The 18,426-nt window shown below is 38.0% G+C and overlaps 1 protein-coding gene across 3 annotated transcripts in view; it reads right to left on the reverse strand.

Moving 5' to 3' along the window:
• The window catches only part of xrn2 (5'-3' exoribonuclease 2), a 68,672-nt gene that overhangs the window by 4,576 nt on the left and 45,670 nt on the right, over positions 1-18,426 (reverse strand). For 2 of the 3 annotated variants that reach the window (XM_055638980.1, XM_055638978.1), the window contains 4 exons: positions 18,267-18,335; positions 17,814-17,945; positions 16,165-16,292; positions 2,697-2,775 (listed from right to left, as the gene is read on the reverse strand). In XM_055638980.1, the coding sequence (XP_055494955.1) occupies positions 2,697-2,775; positions 16,165-16,292; positions 17,814-17,945; positions 18,267-18,335 (408 nt within the window). The remainder of the gene's footprint in view (positions 1-2,696; positions 2,776-16,164; positions 16,293-17,813; positions 17,946-18,266; positions 18,336-18,426) is intronic. The other variant, XM_055638979.1, reaches the window with a different exon arrangement.

Here is an 18,426-nt window from a genome sequence, read left to right on the forward strand (position 1 = left end):
TTGCAGATTAAAATTGGTGGACAAAAATTCTAGTTTTAAGATTTATTTGTCATAGTCCTCTTAATAAGTTTTGGTTGTGATTAAACTTGATTTTGTCCAGTAACTTTCCATAAAAAACCCAGATTAACATGTCAACAACATAGATTCCAGCTCTTTTCTGCTATTCCAATGGAAAAAGCAGATTTGGCCAAATCAAAAAAGGAAGACAATCCACAGGAGTAGTAAACAAATCCACCCGCAGAAGGGGGCTTTATTTTATAAATAGCTAGACACTTTAATGAAGCCTATTCTTTTGAGTTAATTGCAGGTTGTAAATGAATTCTTCCAGCTAAGTATTTTGAATCTAGGGTAGGGCAATGGCTGTAGTTTCCCATCCATTATGCTACTCAATATGTCAGAAGGTCCGATCGGGAAGAAACCTTTTCAAGTCCTATTGATGCAGTTTCAATTGACCACGGTGACCTAGCAACACAGGCATTAATTGGCACAGACTGGCCGACTTTCGATGTACAGTTGATATGGGAACCTGCATCAATTATAGCACGGCTTCTGTGCTTGTGTTACCCACTGGAAGAAATATTGAACTGTCATATTATCCTTAAAATGAACACATAGGCACAGGTAGATGAATTACAGGAAGAATCCTAAGCAGCCAAATGACATTAATATCTGGCTAAATAGCCACAACATGAAATTAAGCATTAAATTTACATTGCAAAACTTGCACTGGAAGTTCAAAATCCTTATACTGTTGTTTTTAAGAACAAGCAATTAAAGTTCACAAATTAAAACTGTATTCATACCTTATTATTTTCACATTATTCAGCCATTAAGTTATGCATAAATGAATGAACAACCATAATCACCACGTACAATTTAATGTTACTTAAGGAAACGTATTCTCCTCGACAAAGATTCCCACTTTTAGAATATGCAATCCCCAGATTCGAGGTGGGTGCTGTGCAGACTACCCTCCCCCACCACTTTACCGAGTTCCTACTAAGGAACCTCCCTGGTTCTCACTTGACGTACAATCATTAATAGACAAGTACTTCCTTTGAGAGAACTGCAAACACAATTTAAAAGCTATTTTTGCAGTAAATAAAAGAAATGGAGAAAGTACAATTTGCTCCACGATAGTGCACCAGTATACCCACTTAAAAAGCAGGATGCAAGTAGTACAGCAATCTTCTTAGTTTGATAAATTCAAGCTGGCCAAGTACAAAATGTATGCCCAAAGTATTATTGTGTGAGCTGTTACTTAAGTTCCAAAACACACCCAATATAAATTGCATGGTTTAGTTTATAAATTACTCAATGGTTATATTTTGTTAATATTCAAATCACAGCACAAGAAAGAAATTCAAGCAACCTTCACCTGAAGACCAGTATTCTGCATCAAAATATAGTTAAAATCAGTAACTTTAAAATTCATTTATGTGCCCTTGACTATAGGAACATCATTCAGATACTGAAATTACTTTTGGAAATATTTTCAGATAAACCGATGAAATTAAAACAATTGTCGGTACAAGAATTTCACATTCACACAAAATCCCTAACAAAATCCTTTATTACAAAAACATGTCACATTCATTCTACTGCACAGTACTATTGAACTTTACAAATTCGGTAATCCGCCTTCAGGTTTCTTCTGCATTTAATTCAGTTCAATCTTAAGTAGTTAAAGAAACTGTTTTCGGTTGCCACTAATAACTACTGACCTACAGTGACACTGCTTCACAATAGGCTTGTCAGGCCTGAAAAGTTGTACCAAAGAAGCTGATTAGTACTTGAAGTGGTTTGTAGCAAGAATCAATGGTTTGTCTGTACTAATACAGTGGATCCAGCACAAAATGATAACACTGGAACACATTAGTTATGCCTCATTAAGCTCCATGTTCCTTAAAAGAAATGTGTTTGCTCTTCACAAAAATCTAATCCTAATTTAAGGTTCCAATCCTAAATGTTTTAATTACACAAACATAAAATAAAGTTTTGGCCAATAGACAGAAGAAGAAATAGTAATTTTGCTAAAATTCCAGAAAATATTTTTTTAAATGTCCCACTGACACAGTTTGTACAACACAAAAGACTACAAACTGCTTTCAGACATGTTGCATTTAGCACGCATGTTAAATCCCGTTCCCCACTATTTATTTATTTATTTATTTATTTAGGGGTGTGGGTTTTTTTTGGCAAAACTATTTAAAAAAAAATCCAAAACAAGCTAATTTTATACCCAGAAAAAAAGCAAAAAATGGAGCCTCTCACATGGCAGCCAATCTAATTGTTGCTGCCTGTTTGAGAAGTCCTGAACCCGTACTTAATTTATAGAAACCTATGCTCTCACATGCCCATTAACTCCCCTATTCCCTATGTTAACAATAATCCACAGTCAACATACTGACCAGGACAAATTGAGAAGGCGGGTGGAACCAGGGCATTAGGGGAAATCTATGCAATAAAAAGGAGAACAGGCAAACTCCACTAAAGTGATTAATGAAGCAAGTCCACTCATGTTAAAGAAGTGTCATGCAGATGCAGAATAAAATTCCATTTACAAGAGGTTAGCGATCAATTAAGCTGCTTTTGTTGCTGCTGAATTGAGACAACAAAGTAATAGATTGCATTAATACATTGCTGCTCCTCATAGGATGAATAAAACAGATATAAAAGTGCATTACAGGTCTTACCGCTGAGGAATAAGCTGCTGAAAGAGTGGTTGTGGACCTCGCCATGAGTCTTGTGGTCTCAAACCTGCAAGTGATAGAACTACATTAGTCGGTAATAACTATTCTCATAACCCATCCATAATTCGAGCACTTCAAATAAAACACAAGCAGTAACAGGATATTTAAAAAATGAAGACCTTTACATGCGTTTCAAGTAAACCACCTTTTGCAGAACATACATATCCAAGGACCAAGCAAACGTTCAGGAAACTACAATGTAATTTTTAGTTCTTTCAATTAGCTCTTCTGCTGATTAAAAAAAAAACTGTTTACATCTCATTCACAGTATGTGCTGGTGCAGCCAGTATTTAATACTAACTTAGTGATGCACTAGGCCATTTGAATGGTTAGTTTCGAGTCAACCACTTTGCTGTAGAGTCCACAGTTGGCTTGTGAGCAATCCTGTATTGTGTACAACTTTCCATATCTGAAAGGAAATTTGAGTGACTTGTATACCTTTCCTATAGGATATTAAAATCCTCAGTCCTATGGCACAGCGAGTGTGGCTGCCTTACAGCTCCAGAGACCTTACTAAGTATTTCTAGTATTTTATGTTCTTACTTATAATAACGACTATCTGGAGTTTTTTAAAACCTTTAAACTAAGAAGAGCATTCAACTTTGACTTGGAGCAGCAGGAAATGCTTGCGGTTCAATTATCAACAGCTAGCAGTTTTATAAAAAAACATCTCAGCTAGACCTAATGGGAATGGGTGATCATTGATCGGTGTAGACTCAGTGGAAGTAGGCTCGCTTCCCTTCTGTATCTTTCAATGGTCAGATTGCAGAAACTGGAAGATGCTTCTAATTTAGTTAATGTCATCTATCACAATGCCCATGGTCACAGGAGACATTTTCACTATTAGTCAGTGCTGCTAATGATTTTCTGGTATGCAGTGGCACCTATAATCCCATCTATCCCTTAGTGATATTACAACCCTGTCTAAATTTTGCTTCACGTGAAAACCCGCCAAAATAGTATTGGAGTATTTTTACTCTAATTTTTAAAAATACAATCCCATATGACATTGGGTGAGGAAGCTAGTTATTCACAAAATGAATCTAAAACCATTAGCTCTTCTGCGTTGGTTGGAAAGATTTGTAGCGATTCACAAGTGCATATTCCCTAGGTTAGGGTTGATTCACAATGTTGAAATACTTCCTGTTCCGCAACTTGCTGTTATAATGACTGGAAAGTACTTGATGCCAGGTTTCCAAAATGACAAGTGTTCAACTTACACATCAATCATCTCTCACCTTGATGCACACAAATTCAGACAAAAGGGATGAATTTGCTTTTGATTATTTTTTGTGTTATACTTGATGTGAGACATATTCAACACATCATACAATTTCACCTGACCTTGCCCACAAGAAAAGGAGAAATAGCAGAACTCAACATGCATAATATTCAAGTCATTACACAGTCTTGGCATTTACAAATTGTTATTACAAGAGGAGATTGTGGACCATTAATCTTTTCCTATGCCTTGCGACAATGGAGAATCAGTAGTCAGGTACATTCCGAGATACAAATATAGTGTAATGTTTTCTTATTCTACATTGCTTTCTAGCTTATGTACTACGAATATCAAACCTGGAGTTTATATCAGCAGAGAAACATTTGTTTCTACTATGGAGGTATCTGTTTTCCACAAAACCATAAAAGTTGCATAAAAGTTGACAGTAGGGGAGGTTACAGTTATGAAAAGTATAGATTAAATCATCATTAAAGGCAGCAACTGGAGTGTTATGAAAAAAATTGAAATTTTTCTTGTAATACAAACACAATGATGTCGTATATCACTCTTTCGTTCTCGAATACAATGTTTAAATTGTGGAAAGGTTGAGTGAAATCTTATAGGATATTAGTTTTTCAAATGGAATGCGCCTTTGTTTTAGTGGATGGAAGCCTACCTCAGATTATAGACCTCAAATCCCAATTCAGTTTAACTCTACGCTAATACGGATCTGTCCAGGTGGCCCAATTCATCATACTTTCGTGGAAACACAATCTTTTCACTGGTAAAAGGTATACCAGATTATGAACTGTTAACCAGCACGAGTTGATGTGAAATTACCACAATTTCTCAAATTAAACATAATATTCCCTCCCTTTCTATTAACCAGCACGAGTTGATGTGAAATTACCACAATTTTTCAAATTAAACATAATATTCCCTCCCATTCTATTGAAATTCAGAGACACCTCTTAAAATGGTGAGTATGTTAAAGGAAAGATCCAGTTATCTACTTTTACATCTGCTTAGTGCCAAGTGTATTGCTGTGCAAGGAATTCCACAAACAATGCATAGACCTCAAATAACTGAACACTAAAAGAATTTCACGTAAATTGTTCTATTATCATTCCACAATACTGAACAATCCAGAGTCAAAAATACTGTCTTCTTTGTTTAACAAATATGATTTCTAATCAGGAACAAGTGTTGGTTCTATAGACTGAAAGAAAATCTTCACACTAGTCTGCAGATAGCTGTAGGGAAAAAAAATCTTCTGTTCAACAAATACTGCTTAAGTCATACATAAAACTACAAGCTTCAAATCAATTCTTGTACAACTACCATGCCGTTAGAATTGTCAGCATAACTAAGAGGTGAAATAGAAGAAAGAGGAAAAAGAGGAGGGGAAAATGAAAGAAAAAAAAAAAAAAAAGAAAAAAAGGAGAGAGGGGTGAAAAAAGGTAATTAAGAAATGGAGTTTGTTGATTAGACAGTTATTGCTATTTCCTTTTGGGCAATCTGCTTCCATTTCTACCACACAGCTACACTATGGTTCCCGATCCTAAATATATTCACTGAGGTTGAAACTACTTTCGTCACCTTCTGGTTTTGCTCACTCCACCTTCTGCTCACACCTTGTACTGCATAAGAAATCAAGCCACCCCTCATCAAATAACTTTTCTGTGGTTCATGTCATTAATGAATGATAACAAGATCAATAAGAATTTTCTTTCCCATATAAATGGTTGCATGGACCATATAGATTGTACATTTTTGCAAGGTTCCATCTGATGATAGTTTACACCAACGGACTAAAGTGTGGTTCACCCTGACCACACCTTGACTTCTCTGTCAGTCCTATCATCTTTCCATGGGCACTTCATCTAGCTATATACCTGTTCATGTACTTAAGGATCTACATCACTTTACAACAGTCCCAAGCTTCATCCAGACACAGCCCCCATCTTCTCGCCTTCAATTTAAGTTTCCCATACATTTTTCTCTGTAAAAATGATATTCACCTATATTCACAATCAGCATATCATATGACATATAACCATACAATAACCATATAACAATTACAGCACGGAAACAGGCCATCTCGACCCTTCTAGTCCGTGCCGAACACGTATTCTCCCCTAGTCCCATACACCTGCGTTCAGACCATAACCCTCCATACCTTTCCCGTCCATATAACTATCCAATTTATTTTTAAATGATAAAAACGAACCTGCCTCCACCACCTTCACTGGAAGCTCATTCCACACAGCCACCACTCTCTGAGTAAAGAAGTTCCCCCTCATGTTACCCCTAAACTTCTGTCCCTTAATTCTCAAGTCATGTCCCCTTGTATACTCCCATGGCCCTCAACATTACATATGTCCACTTTCCTTTATCCTCAAGACCGTTATCCCCTCCAACCGTAATTATATTCCTGAATTCAGTCAAACCTTTGCAGCTTCTACCAACCATCCTTGACACATTAGAATTACAATTTCAAATTTCCAACCGAGCCTTCAGTTTCGAGTAATAGAAGCCATTAATTTTCTCCAACACATCCTCATTTTGGAGACTTGTGCCTTCGGTCTTGGCAAAGGTTTTGCTGTCTCTCCTCCTGGTCTCAAAACACTGAAATTCACGGCATGCAAACTTGAGCATGTTTTGGTTCCACCCTCCATCATCAGACCAAATGCCATTCATCAACCGCTAAGGCAGCCCATATCAGAAGAATCAAACAGAACTTCAGAGATTAAATGAAGTTTCTCGGAGACGAACCATTATCTTAAAAACTCTCACAATAATTTATCATAAAATGTACAAGCATCATGAGAACTAACATCAAGCTAAAAAGGAATTTGATCAGTTATCTTTGTCCTGAATCAGGTCACTAGTTTTCCGGCATCTATGCCCCATGTCCTGTCAGAGATTATTTTCCCTATAAAATTTACATCCTGCTCCCTTCGCCCAATTCCCACTTACAGAAATAATCAAGCCATGGGACAATGGTCAGCAAGCCAAGACAAATTGGGCATACAGCAACACACTGTAATCCAGATGCTGAATATTTAAAATAAAAAAAGAAAATGCTAGAGATTTTTACATCAGACAGAATCTATGTTGGGAGAAAAAGAGATAATGTTTCAGTTTGATGACCTTTTGTCTGATAAAAGGCTCATCAACCTGAAACACCAACTCGGTTTCTCTTTCCACAGGTGCTGCTACTGTTTTTATTACACTTCGGACATTCCTGGTACATGTACTGGTAAAAGTCATGTTCAATAACAATGGCTGAAAGTGTTCGCTGAACTATCTAAAAACCATTTCCCTCTCCCAAACAGAAGTTGGGGTGAGTATATTAACCAGGGATATGAATATCAATTGAAATTGCATTGCTCAGTGGTGGATGTTTCAGAATGCATCTGTATGGTTGAATTTCACATAAAATCTATGTTCAAGGATAACATTCCATCAATGGTTGTATTGGCAGACTAACGTCAACCCGATTTCATTTATCCCTTCAAAATGAAATGCAAATTAACTAGATTTTGAAAGCTCAAATCAGCATGTGTGAAGTTGGCAGCCAGCAACCAGAATACTTACATTATAGCTTTTAGGAATTGATGAGACAGATGAAAGCAGAGAGAAAAAAGGGAGCAGACTGGAGTGGATGAGGAATGTGTCATTGACAGCTAATGATTGCGCACGATTAACAATTTCAACAGCGCGTGGACTGCGTTGCTGCACAATCGGAAACTGGATAGGATTCATTTTGCCTATTTGCCCGATTCTTCCGAATAAGTTAAAAAGCCTTTGTCTACAAAATTTGAATTTTAAAATTAAACAATTACTTTGTAAAGCCAGTAATTTGGGAAGAGAGAGAAGTGTTTTTTTAAGCAAGAATAAAAAATTGGGTTTAATGGAGGATTAGATGGTTGGCATGGACTCATTGCTCTGAAAGGGTTGATCCATGCAGTGTCTCTCCATGTGCATTATGTTTTGGAGAATATTTGGATGTTTCTAAGCCATGACTACCGTCACTGCGTTGTTTCAGTGAAACCAATGAATATGAGCAAAGTGATCAGCGATCGATTTATTACCCAACCAACTGCACATTCAGAACCATTAATTCCCTCTTCCCGGAAGTACTGCCACATACTCCTAACTCTACCGCAGTCTACTCTTCTGTTATATTACTTGCTTTGTTTAGTTTACTTTAGTGTCACATGTACCAAAGCTTTTTGTTGTGTGCTAACCAGTCAGCGGAAAGATTATACATGATCACAAGCAGGTTGTCCAGTGTACAGATTTTACATTGCACAATTCTGCTGTTTTGCACATCATTGGGATTATCCAAAGCCTGAAGAAGAATCCCGACCCGAAATGTCACTTATCCACGTACACCAGGGATGCTTCCTGACCTGTTGAGTTACTCCAGTGCTTTGTGTCTTCCGAATGTGCTTACTGTTGTATTTATCATTATTGTATCTAAGGTTTACTCTGAGCTACATACGAACAAGGAATATCATTCCTCCCTGTTATATAAAACAATAATCTAAGGTAATCCGATTCATATTTGCCACAAAGTTTTAATGTATAGGTGACAGATTGATTCATATTATTAAAGAAGCAAGCCATCCAAATTCAGCAAAGAATTACAATGCGATTTTGCAATGAAGCATTACTGCTCCTGACATCCTGAAAGGGATTGTACAAAGACTTCACTGCATGGTACAAAGAGAATACATATACATCGATATATCTGATAGTAGTTCTAAAGTATAAAAAGATAATTTCTGGCAAGCTAATAGAATAGGAACTGATCAAATAGCAACTACAATAATCATTAGAGATAGGGACTATGAACACGTTTGTGCGAGTTTAATGCTATTATAAAAATTGGAAATACTATATTAAAAGATGACAATGAACTAAATTTCTAACTACATATCCTATTTGGAGGAACTATAGTCACAATTTTGATCACACTTTAAATGCTTAAGATTCAGACATATTTGAGTGAGAGTTCATGGGTTTTAATGAAAACTGATTAGGTCATAGCTTGTGAGAATCACTGCATGTTTCTTGAACAATTTGCCACAATCTTTGCAGATGTCGAGAGAGGAATCAAGCTATCAAACTGCAAAATTAACATGTTGATTTAACTGGATCAGATCACGATACATTGTAAGAAAATATGATGACATACCAAAAAGCAGAATTTTAGTTCAATAAAAAAATGTTTGCTTATAAAATTGAAGATAAAATTGCAGAGGGGAAAGTTCATTATTTTTTCCAACACCATTAGGCCATATTTTTAGATGCTTATTAATATTTCCACTGGTGAGAACTCTTCTAATCAGTGTGACAATCAGGAAAGGCCTTGGTGTTTACTGATTGCACTCATCAAAACCAAGTTTCAAATGCAGTTAATTGGTGAGCTTACAATGAAATGGAAAGCACATCATAAATCAGATTCAGCTTTGGATTGCAAAAAGCCAAATATGCTATTCACATTGAGTGCTTGCAGACTGCACTTGACACCCACAAGTTATCAACATTCAGGCAATTCATCAGCAGTACGTAGACTAAAATATCCCAATCAAATCAGACTGCTGATAGAAACACTAAAACATATATTTTAGGGGTAGAAAGGGAAGAAAGCAGTAACATTCTGATTGACTGGCCTGACCTTCCTCGATCTATGACCAATTCTCAGCGTCACTAACCTTTGACAAATTTCGACAGACAAAACAAAACCGTGGGTCGGTGGTGTGGATATCAGTGGAATAAATAAATATTATTGAGCTATTAATTCAAATTTAAAATGCTTTATAACAGCAAAACGGGATCTAAATGTGGTGCTTTTCTGATCCTCCAATTTTATAAAGAATTAAGAAAATTAAGAACTGGAAATGAAAAGATACATCAATTCTACAAACCACAAACTAGAAGGAACGAGTTGAGGTCATGAAATGAGACCAATATACATATTCAAAAGGAAATCCATGTAAAGACTGCATGACCATAAATTCCAATCTGCACCTACAAAACACAAGTGTTTTAAACTATCTTCTGCAATGGGTGCAATATAAGACAATAGGATGCTGGTTTATGATAACATAATTTCCTCCGAGTGCCTAAATCAGAAAAACCATTTAACTCGAGTGTTAAATATCCCCACCGGTGGAAGCATTGAATACTCCATTACCCCAACACACATTTTCCGTAGATACAATATTCTGAGCTGCATCCAAATCAAAACGCGTGTCTGTATGTATGAAAATGTAGTTTGTTGAGATCTGCTAGCTTACGATTCAATTATTTTGCTTAATATAGTCGTAACAGTTAGAATCCATTTATTTTCTTAAAATAAAACTAAAGCCCCTACATCAAATTGACAAAAAAGTTTGACATAATTTAAATAAATTAAAAAATCAATTTAATTGCATAATGAGTGCTGAGAAACATCAGTGGATAGAAGTCAGATATTAAATAATGGTACCTATCAGTTGTGATCAGCCACACCTGGATTCCGCCACTATTTAAAAAAAAGATCTAATTGAAAAGGGACCCAAAATGCAGGAGTAACTCAGTGGGACAGGCAGCATATATACAGAAGGAATGGGTGACGTTTCGGGTTGAGACCCTTCTTCAGACTGGTTAGGGATAAGGGAAACGAGAGATATAGATGGTGATGTGGAGATAAAGAACAATGAATGAAAGATATGCAAAAAGGTAACGATAATTAACGATGAACACCTCAGCTCGCAATAACCAACCTGATCTCCCGGTGGCTCAGCACTTAAACGCCCCCTCCCATTCCGAATCCGACCTTTCTATCCCGGGCCTCCTCCATGGCCAGAGCGAGGACCACCGTAAATTGGAGGAGCAGCACCTCATATTTCCCTTGGGCAGTTTGCACCCCAGTGGTATTAGCATTGCCTTCTCTAATTTCAGGTAGTCCCTGCTTTCTTCTCCCCTTCTCAGCTCTCCTTCAGCCCGTCTCCACCTCTTCCATTCTTCTCCCCCCCCCCCACATCAGTCTGAAGAAGGGTTTCAACCCAAAACGTTGCCTATTTCCTTTGCTCCATTGATGCTGCCTCACCCGCCGAGTTTCTCCAACATTTTTGTCTACCTTTGATTTTCCAGCATCTGTAGTTCCTTCTTAAACAGGTGTATTTAAACGGTTAGCCAAAGTAGGGAGCGAGAACTTTGCGAAAGTTCAATGATGGCATACATCTGTTAAACAAGGGGCCTCTTTTAACCTTAAAAAAAAGTAGCTATTGTGTTTTCCAATTCCACTGAGAATAGAAAACAGCTAACAATTAAAATTTAAAAAGAGTAGAAGAACCAGATGCTTTAACATCTGTAAACAGAAAGGATGGAGAGAAAACAGGGAATTATAGACCAGTTAGCCCGACATCGGTGGTGGGGAAGATGCTGGAGTCAATTATTTGAATAGCAGTGACACCATCGTCAGCATGGATTTATGAAGGGGAAATCTAGCTTGACTAATCTTCTGGAATTTTTTGAGGATGTAGCAAGTAAAATAGATAAGAGAGAGCCAGTGGATGTAGTGTATCTGGACATTCAGGAAGCCTTTGATAAGGTCCCACATAGGAGATTAGTGGGCAAATATTAGAGCATATGGTATTGGGGGTAGGGTATTGACATGGATAGAAAATTGGTTGGCAGACAGGAAATAAAGAGTAGGAATTGACGGGTCCCTTTCAGAATGGCAGGCAGTGACGAGTGGGATGCCTCAAGATTCGGTGCTGGTACATCAGCTATTTACAATATATATTGATTTAGATGTAGAAATTAAAAGTAACATTAGAAAATTTGCAGATGACATCCAGCTGGGTGGCAGTGTGAACTATGAAGAGGATACCATGAGGATGCAGGGCGACTTGGAGAGGTTTGGATGAGTGGGCAGATACAGTATAATGTGTATAAATGTGAGGCTATCATTTTGATGGCAAGAACAAGGCAGATTATTATCTGAATGGTGTCAGATTTGAAAAAAAGGGAAATGCAACGGGAACTGGGTGCCCTTGTACATCAGTCACTAAAAGTAAGCATGCAGGTCCAGCAGGCAGTGAAGAAAGCTAATGGAATGTGGGCTTTCATTGCGAGAGGATTTGAGTTTAGAAGCAAGGAGGTCCTACTGCAGTTGTACAGGGCCCTAGTGAGACCACACCTGCAACATTGTGTGCAGTTTTGGTCTCCTAATTTGAGGAAGGAAATTTTTGCTATTGAGGGACTGCAGCGTAGGTTCACCAGGTTAATTCCTGGGATGGTGGGACTGTCATATGATGAAAGAATGGAACTAATGGGCTTGTATTCACTGGAATTTAGAAGGATGAGAGGGTATATTATAGAAATATATAAAATTCTTAAGGGATTGGACAAGCTACATGCAGGAAACATGTTCTCGATGCTGAGGGAGTCCAGAACCAGGGGCTGCAGTTTAAGAATATGGGGTAGGCCATTTAGAACTGAGATGAGGAAAAACATTTTCAGCCAGAAACTTGTGAATTTGTGGAATTCTCTGCATCAGAAGGCAGTGGAGGCCGATTCACTGGATGCATTCAAAAGTGAGTTAGACAGAGCTCTTAGGGCTAGAAGAATCAGGGGATATGGGGAGAAGGTAGGAACGGGGTACTGATTGTGGATGATCAACCGGGATCACATTGAATCTTGGCATACTCCCGCACCTATTTTCTCTGTTTCTATGTACAAGTATTTTGGCCAGCTGCACACCAGATTTCTGACCGACCAGCAATCCCTGCACACTAACACTATCCTACTCACACAAGGGACAATTTACATTTATACTGAGACAATTAGCCAACAAACCTGTACATCTTTGGAGTGTGGGAGGAAACCAGAGCATCCCAGAGAAAACCCACGCAGGTCACAGGGAGAAGGTACAAACACTGTACAGATATGCACAGATAATCAGGATCGAACCTGGGTCTCTGGCACTACGAGGTAGCAACTCTGCCACTGCATCACCCCAATGTACTCTCAGAGCACATACAAGGGAGCATGGGCAGGAAAACCAGGATCCATCAGCAAGTGAAGACAGCTGGGAGGGTGGAAACTGGCTGAAGGACCCATGAAATTTCTGTTATCTTATATTTACACGCGTTCCATCTTTCTATTCGAATAGTCCCTCGACTCCTTCCCTCCCCTTTAAAATTGTTCTTTTTCTCCTTGCTTATAATAGGCTGCCTGCAATTATTACTTTCTTGATTTTCAGCATACCACGTGGATCACATAGGGTTTTGGGTGGGGGGTGGGGGGCGGGGAAGAAGCTGGTGAGGTTTAAGGTGACGTGAAGAGGGACAGACAATTTCATCTGAAGCGGGAGCAAACGGCAGGCTTTTGACTATGCATCTATGCTGATCAGTGTGAGAGTGTAATCCAGGAGATCTCTCCCATCCAACATGATCCTACAGGGATTTTTTAAATATTTAAAGTGCCCAGGTGGCAAGCCATGTGCTAATCCAATATTGGTTTAACTCCTAAGGCAGCTACATTTGTTTTAAATACAAAACATCCAAGTTTGCCACATCATCTCGACAGCAGATGCGCAAATGCCATCAAGAGACAAATATGCAGCACGGAGGGACACTTAGCTTGCAGTGCATGAGGTATGAACTTTCCCATTAATGCACAGTGCCCCCCATAATGTTTGGGACAAAGACCCATCATTTATTTATTTGCCTCTGTACTCCACAATTTGTAATAGGAAAAATGAGATTTGTAATAGGAAATACAAAAAATCATATGTGGTTATAGTTCACATTGTCAGGTTTTATTAAAGGCCATTTTTATACATTTTGGTTTCACCATGTAGAAATGACAGCTGTGTTTATACAAACTCCCCCGATTTCAGGGCACCACAATGTTTGGGACACATGGCTTCACAGGTGTTTGTAATTGCTCAGGTTTGTTTAATTGCCTCCTTAATGCAGGTATACAGTGCATTCAGAAAGTATTCAGACCCCTTCCCTTTTTCCACATAATGTTATGTTTCACCGTTTTTTTTTAAATGGGTTACATTAATTTTTTTTAATCATCAATCTACATACAATACCCCAGATTGAAGCGAAAACAGGTGTTTTGAAATTTTTGCAAAGTAATTAAAAATAAATAACTGAAATATCACATTTACACAAGTATTCAGACTCTTTGCTATGCCACTCAAAATTTAGCTTGAACCCTTCATCCTGTTTCCATTGATTATCGTCGAGATGTTTCTACAACGTAATTGGAATCCATCAGTGGCAAATTAAATTGATTGGGCATGATTTGGAAAGGCACACACCTGTCTATATAATAAAGTCCCACAGTTGACAGTGCATGCCAGAGCAAAAACCAAGCCATGAAGGGTCTGAATACTTATGTAAATGTGATATTTCAGTTATTTCTTTTTTACTTAGAAATAAATTCTAAACACCCGTTTTTGTTTTATAATTATGGGGTATTGTGATAGATTGATGATAAAAAAAAATGAATTTAATCCATTTAACAATAAGGCTGTATCGTAACATAATGTGGAAAAAGTGAAGGGGTCTGAAAACTTGCTGAATGCACTGCAAGTGATCCCTCAGCACATGGTCTTTCCTCCAGTCTTTCCATCGCCTTTGGAAATTTTTATTGCAGTTTATCAACATGAGGACCAAAGTTGTGCCAACGAAAGTCAAAGAAGCCATTATAAGACTGAGAAACAAGAATAAAACTGTTAGTGACATCATCCAAACCTTAGGCTTACCAAAATCAACTGTTTGGAACATCATTAAGAAGAAAGAGAGCACTGATGAGCTAACTAATCGCAAAGGGACGGGCAGGCCAAGGAAGACCTCCACAGCTGATGACAGAAGCATTCTCTCTAAAATAAAGAAAAATCCCTAAACACCTGTCCAATAGATCAGAAACACTCTTCAGTAGTCAGGTGTGGGTCTGTCATTGACCACTGTCCACAGAAGACTTCATGAACAGAAATACAGAGGCTACACTGCAAGATGCAAACCACTGGTTAGCTGCAAAAATAGGATGGCCAGGTTAAAGTTTTTCAAGAATTATTTAAAAAAGCAACCACAGTTCTGGAAAAAGGTCTTGTAGGCAGATGAGAGGAAGATTAACTTATATCAGTGATGGCAAGAGCAAAGTATGGAGGAGAGAAGGATCTGCCCAAGATCCAAAGCATACCACCTCATCTGTGAAACACGGTGTTGGGGTATTTTGGCCTGGGCATGTATGGCTGCTGAAGGATTGGCTCACTTATCTTCATTGATGATACAACTGCTGATGGTAGTAGCATAATGAATTCTGGAGTGTATGGACGCATCCTATCTGCTCAAGTTCAAACAAATGCCTCAAAATCCATTGGCCGGCGGTTCATTCTATGGCAAGATAATGATCCCAAACATACTGCTTAAGCAACAAAGGAGTTTTTCAAAGCTAAAAAATTGTCCATTTTTGAGTGGCCAAGTCAATCACCCGACTGAGCCTAAGTGGGCATGCCTGTTATATGATGAAGAGAAAACTGAAGAGGACTAGCCTCCAAAAGAAGCATAAGCTAACCAAGGCTGCAATACAGCCATAGACACCCAGCAACTGGTGATATCCATGAATCGCAGACTTCAAGCAGTCATTGCATGCAAAGGATATGCAACAAATTACTAACGCGACTACTTTCATTTACTTGACATTGCTGTGTCCCAAACATTATGATGCCCTGAAACAGGGGGACTATGTATAAACACAGCTGTAATTTGTACATGGTGAAACTAAAATGGCCTTAATTAAAATCTGACAATGTGCACTTTAACCACATGTGATTTTTTTATATTACAAATCTTAAATTGTGGAGTACAGAGGAAAATAAATAATGACGGGGGTTTGTCCCAAAGATTATGGAGGGCACTGTATATGCCTGCAAGCAGAATGTCAGGAAGGGATATTCAAATATTTTTTTCAGTTTTGCAATTAATTTTCTTAATGGCCAGTGATTAAATACAGCAACTAGGCCATTGCTTTGCAACTTATAACTCAACTACTAGCGTTTTATTTTCATTTGTAAAAGAGAAACCTATTTCTGCAAATTTGGCAAATCAGGCCTTAGTTTATGACAAGTTTACTACTTACTCTGTCAATCATGTCCATCAGAAAACTTACTTGGCAGTGGGACAGTAAGAGATGGTGGTGCTCTCATCAGTGGGGGACGAGAATTTTTCGCTTGTTGATAACTAGGCGGAGGAGTGTAACTGTAAACACCCTGTGTGCGCTCTTTTGACATAACATGGCTAAAACAAAATTAAAGAGACAATATGTACACTTGTGCAGATAATACAACTCAGGTTATTTTTATTTTAACTAACTAAATGTGTTTTGATTTGAGTGGTGGAAATTGAAGTCAAAAGCCTTCAAAGGTCTAAATCCTATAACTATTATCTGTAACAATTCTAAACTGAACATTAACAACCAAGGGACCAAGATTACCAAATCTGAATCATATTATTTTCACAGATGTACTTGACAAAGCAGTAAGTAGACACATCTATTCTGATGCATAATTGAGAACTTAACTGAGAAAATATTGTCAGGGCCTGTAATGATGACTTAATGCTGTAATGATTGGTGGACGATGACCTGCCAGTTTTGAAGATTATGGAACATTTTGATGCTACAGAATTAGAAAAGATGTTTCACCAATTACAGGGAAGGCCTGAAGTGGGTGCTGTAAATATCAGATAACCCCAAACAAATTGAGGATGGGGTTCAGAGGCAAGCTCTCTACATTCAGAGCAAAACAAGCCATCACAAGACATACTCTGTGAGAAGCTCAATACATAAACAAGGGATTAAAGAATAGAAGGGTGTATTAGTGAAGTTAGGAGGGAAGAAACTTATTTGGACCATATACCAAGGCATGTCCTAATGCAAAAGCTTTGTAGTGACATTAGGTGATGTTCCCTAGAAGTACTGGCATATAGTTTGGCCATGCACAGAAGCAGAGTACACGTAAACTAGAAACAACACACCAAACAATTTTAGGAGCTAGTGTGCTACTTCAGTCTGTGCTAAAATCTGTATCAACAGCAATTATCTGAATGACAATAATGATTTATATGCTCTACTTCTGTGGTCAAAATGGAAATGGACCAACAATGTGACTAATTCATGTTCAATGACGGGCATGATTATGTGGAAATGGCGCCATGCCCAAGTCTTTACAAATTCAATTTTCCAAATAGTCTCTACTTGCATTCTAATTTCTGCACAAGCTGGCATGAGAGGATCAAATCCAAAATCTAATAAACACGCTGAAGGCACTGTTTCCATCCAACAATTGCATTAATTATATCAAGCCCTTGAATGGAATCTGGAACAGACTTCAGTGCAGCAGTTGTATAATGATGGAAGAAAACCAGGACAAACATCAAAGTCGAAAGGCAAGAACGTCCTTTATAGCAAGGCCAAATTTTGAAACTAGGATTTAGAATGGATAACAGCAACAGTAACAAACTCAGTTGAAAACTGACTGATAGATATTAACCGAGTGCATGGCTATCCAAACTGCCTGCATATCACTCCACACTCCAGGGGGTATGCTTCCCCAAAGGGACAGTCCTCTTGTGTGGAAAAAATGGACTCTGAGGAATCAGAGAAAGGTAGTCACATTCCACTACATGAAAAAAGAATCCCTGTTTTAGTCCTCTCAAGTACATAAACAGGCTTGAGAGTCTTGGAGGTGTCGAAATGATCTTTTTGATCAAAGCATATTTCACCAGACTTTTACTCTGATGATCTGATAGGTCACTTACCCCAATGTTCTGAATGCTGACTGATCCAGGTGGACCTGTTGCCGATTTGGATTAAAGCCAAGTCTAGGCCTCCAAGGCTGTTTTGAATTAGCCTGCTCCCAATCACCTGGTTTTAGCGTTTTTGGAGGCTTTCTGAAAAAGAAACGAGGCACCAAACAATTTAATGAGCATTACATCTTTCAGGCCAGGCGACCATTTTGCCAGTTCAGTGTACAATAACAGGGACGATTACGTCAAAATCATAATCTCCCCAACCAATTTAGGTCCACGCTCCAGGTTTTTCCTTTGGATGCAATTTATCTTTAATATATCCACGCTGGTTGCACTTTAGCAACTTTTGCATCTCGAAGTGAGAACTAAATGAGAAGTGGGGACTATACTTAAACAGATGAGTATTGGGATACATTTTGTGAATGCTACAATAAAATAAAAATTTTGGAAGTTATTACTCACACTGCTGTTGGTATTAAAGTAGCTTTGAATATATAGTCATCATCAAACTGAGGATCCTTGAATAGTATACTAGAAATGGGTAGGGAGAAATTTTGATTAGGAAAATTCCTCTTTTTAACAGATATCAACAAAACAGAATAAATGTTATTAAGTACAACTA

The sequence above is a fragment of the Leucoraja erinacea genome, chromosome 8 (assembly GCF_028641065.1).
Source record: "Leucoraja erinacea ecotype New England chromosome 8, Leri_hhj_1, whole genome shotgun sequence".
NCBI lineage: Eukaryota > Metazoa > Chordata > Chondrichthyes > Rajiformes > Rajidae > Leucoraja > Leucoraja erinaceus.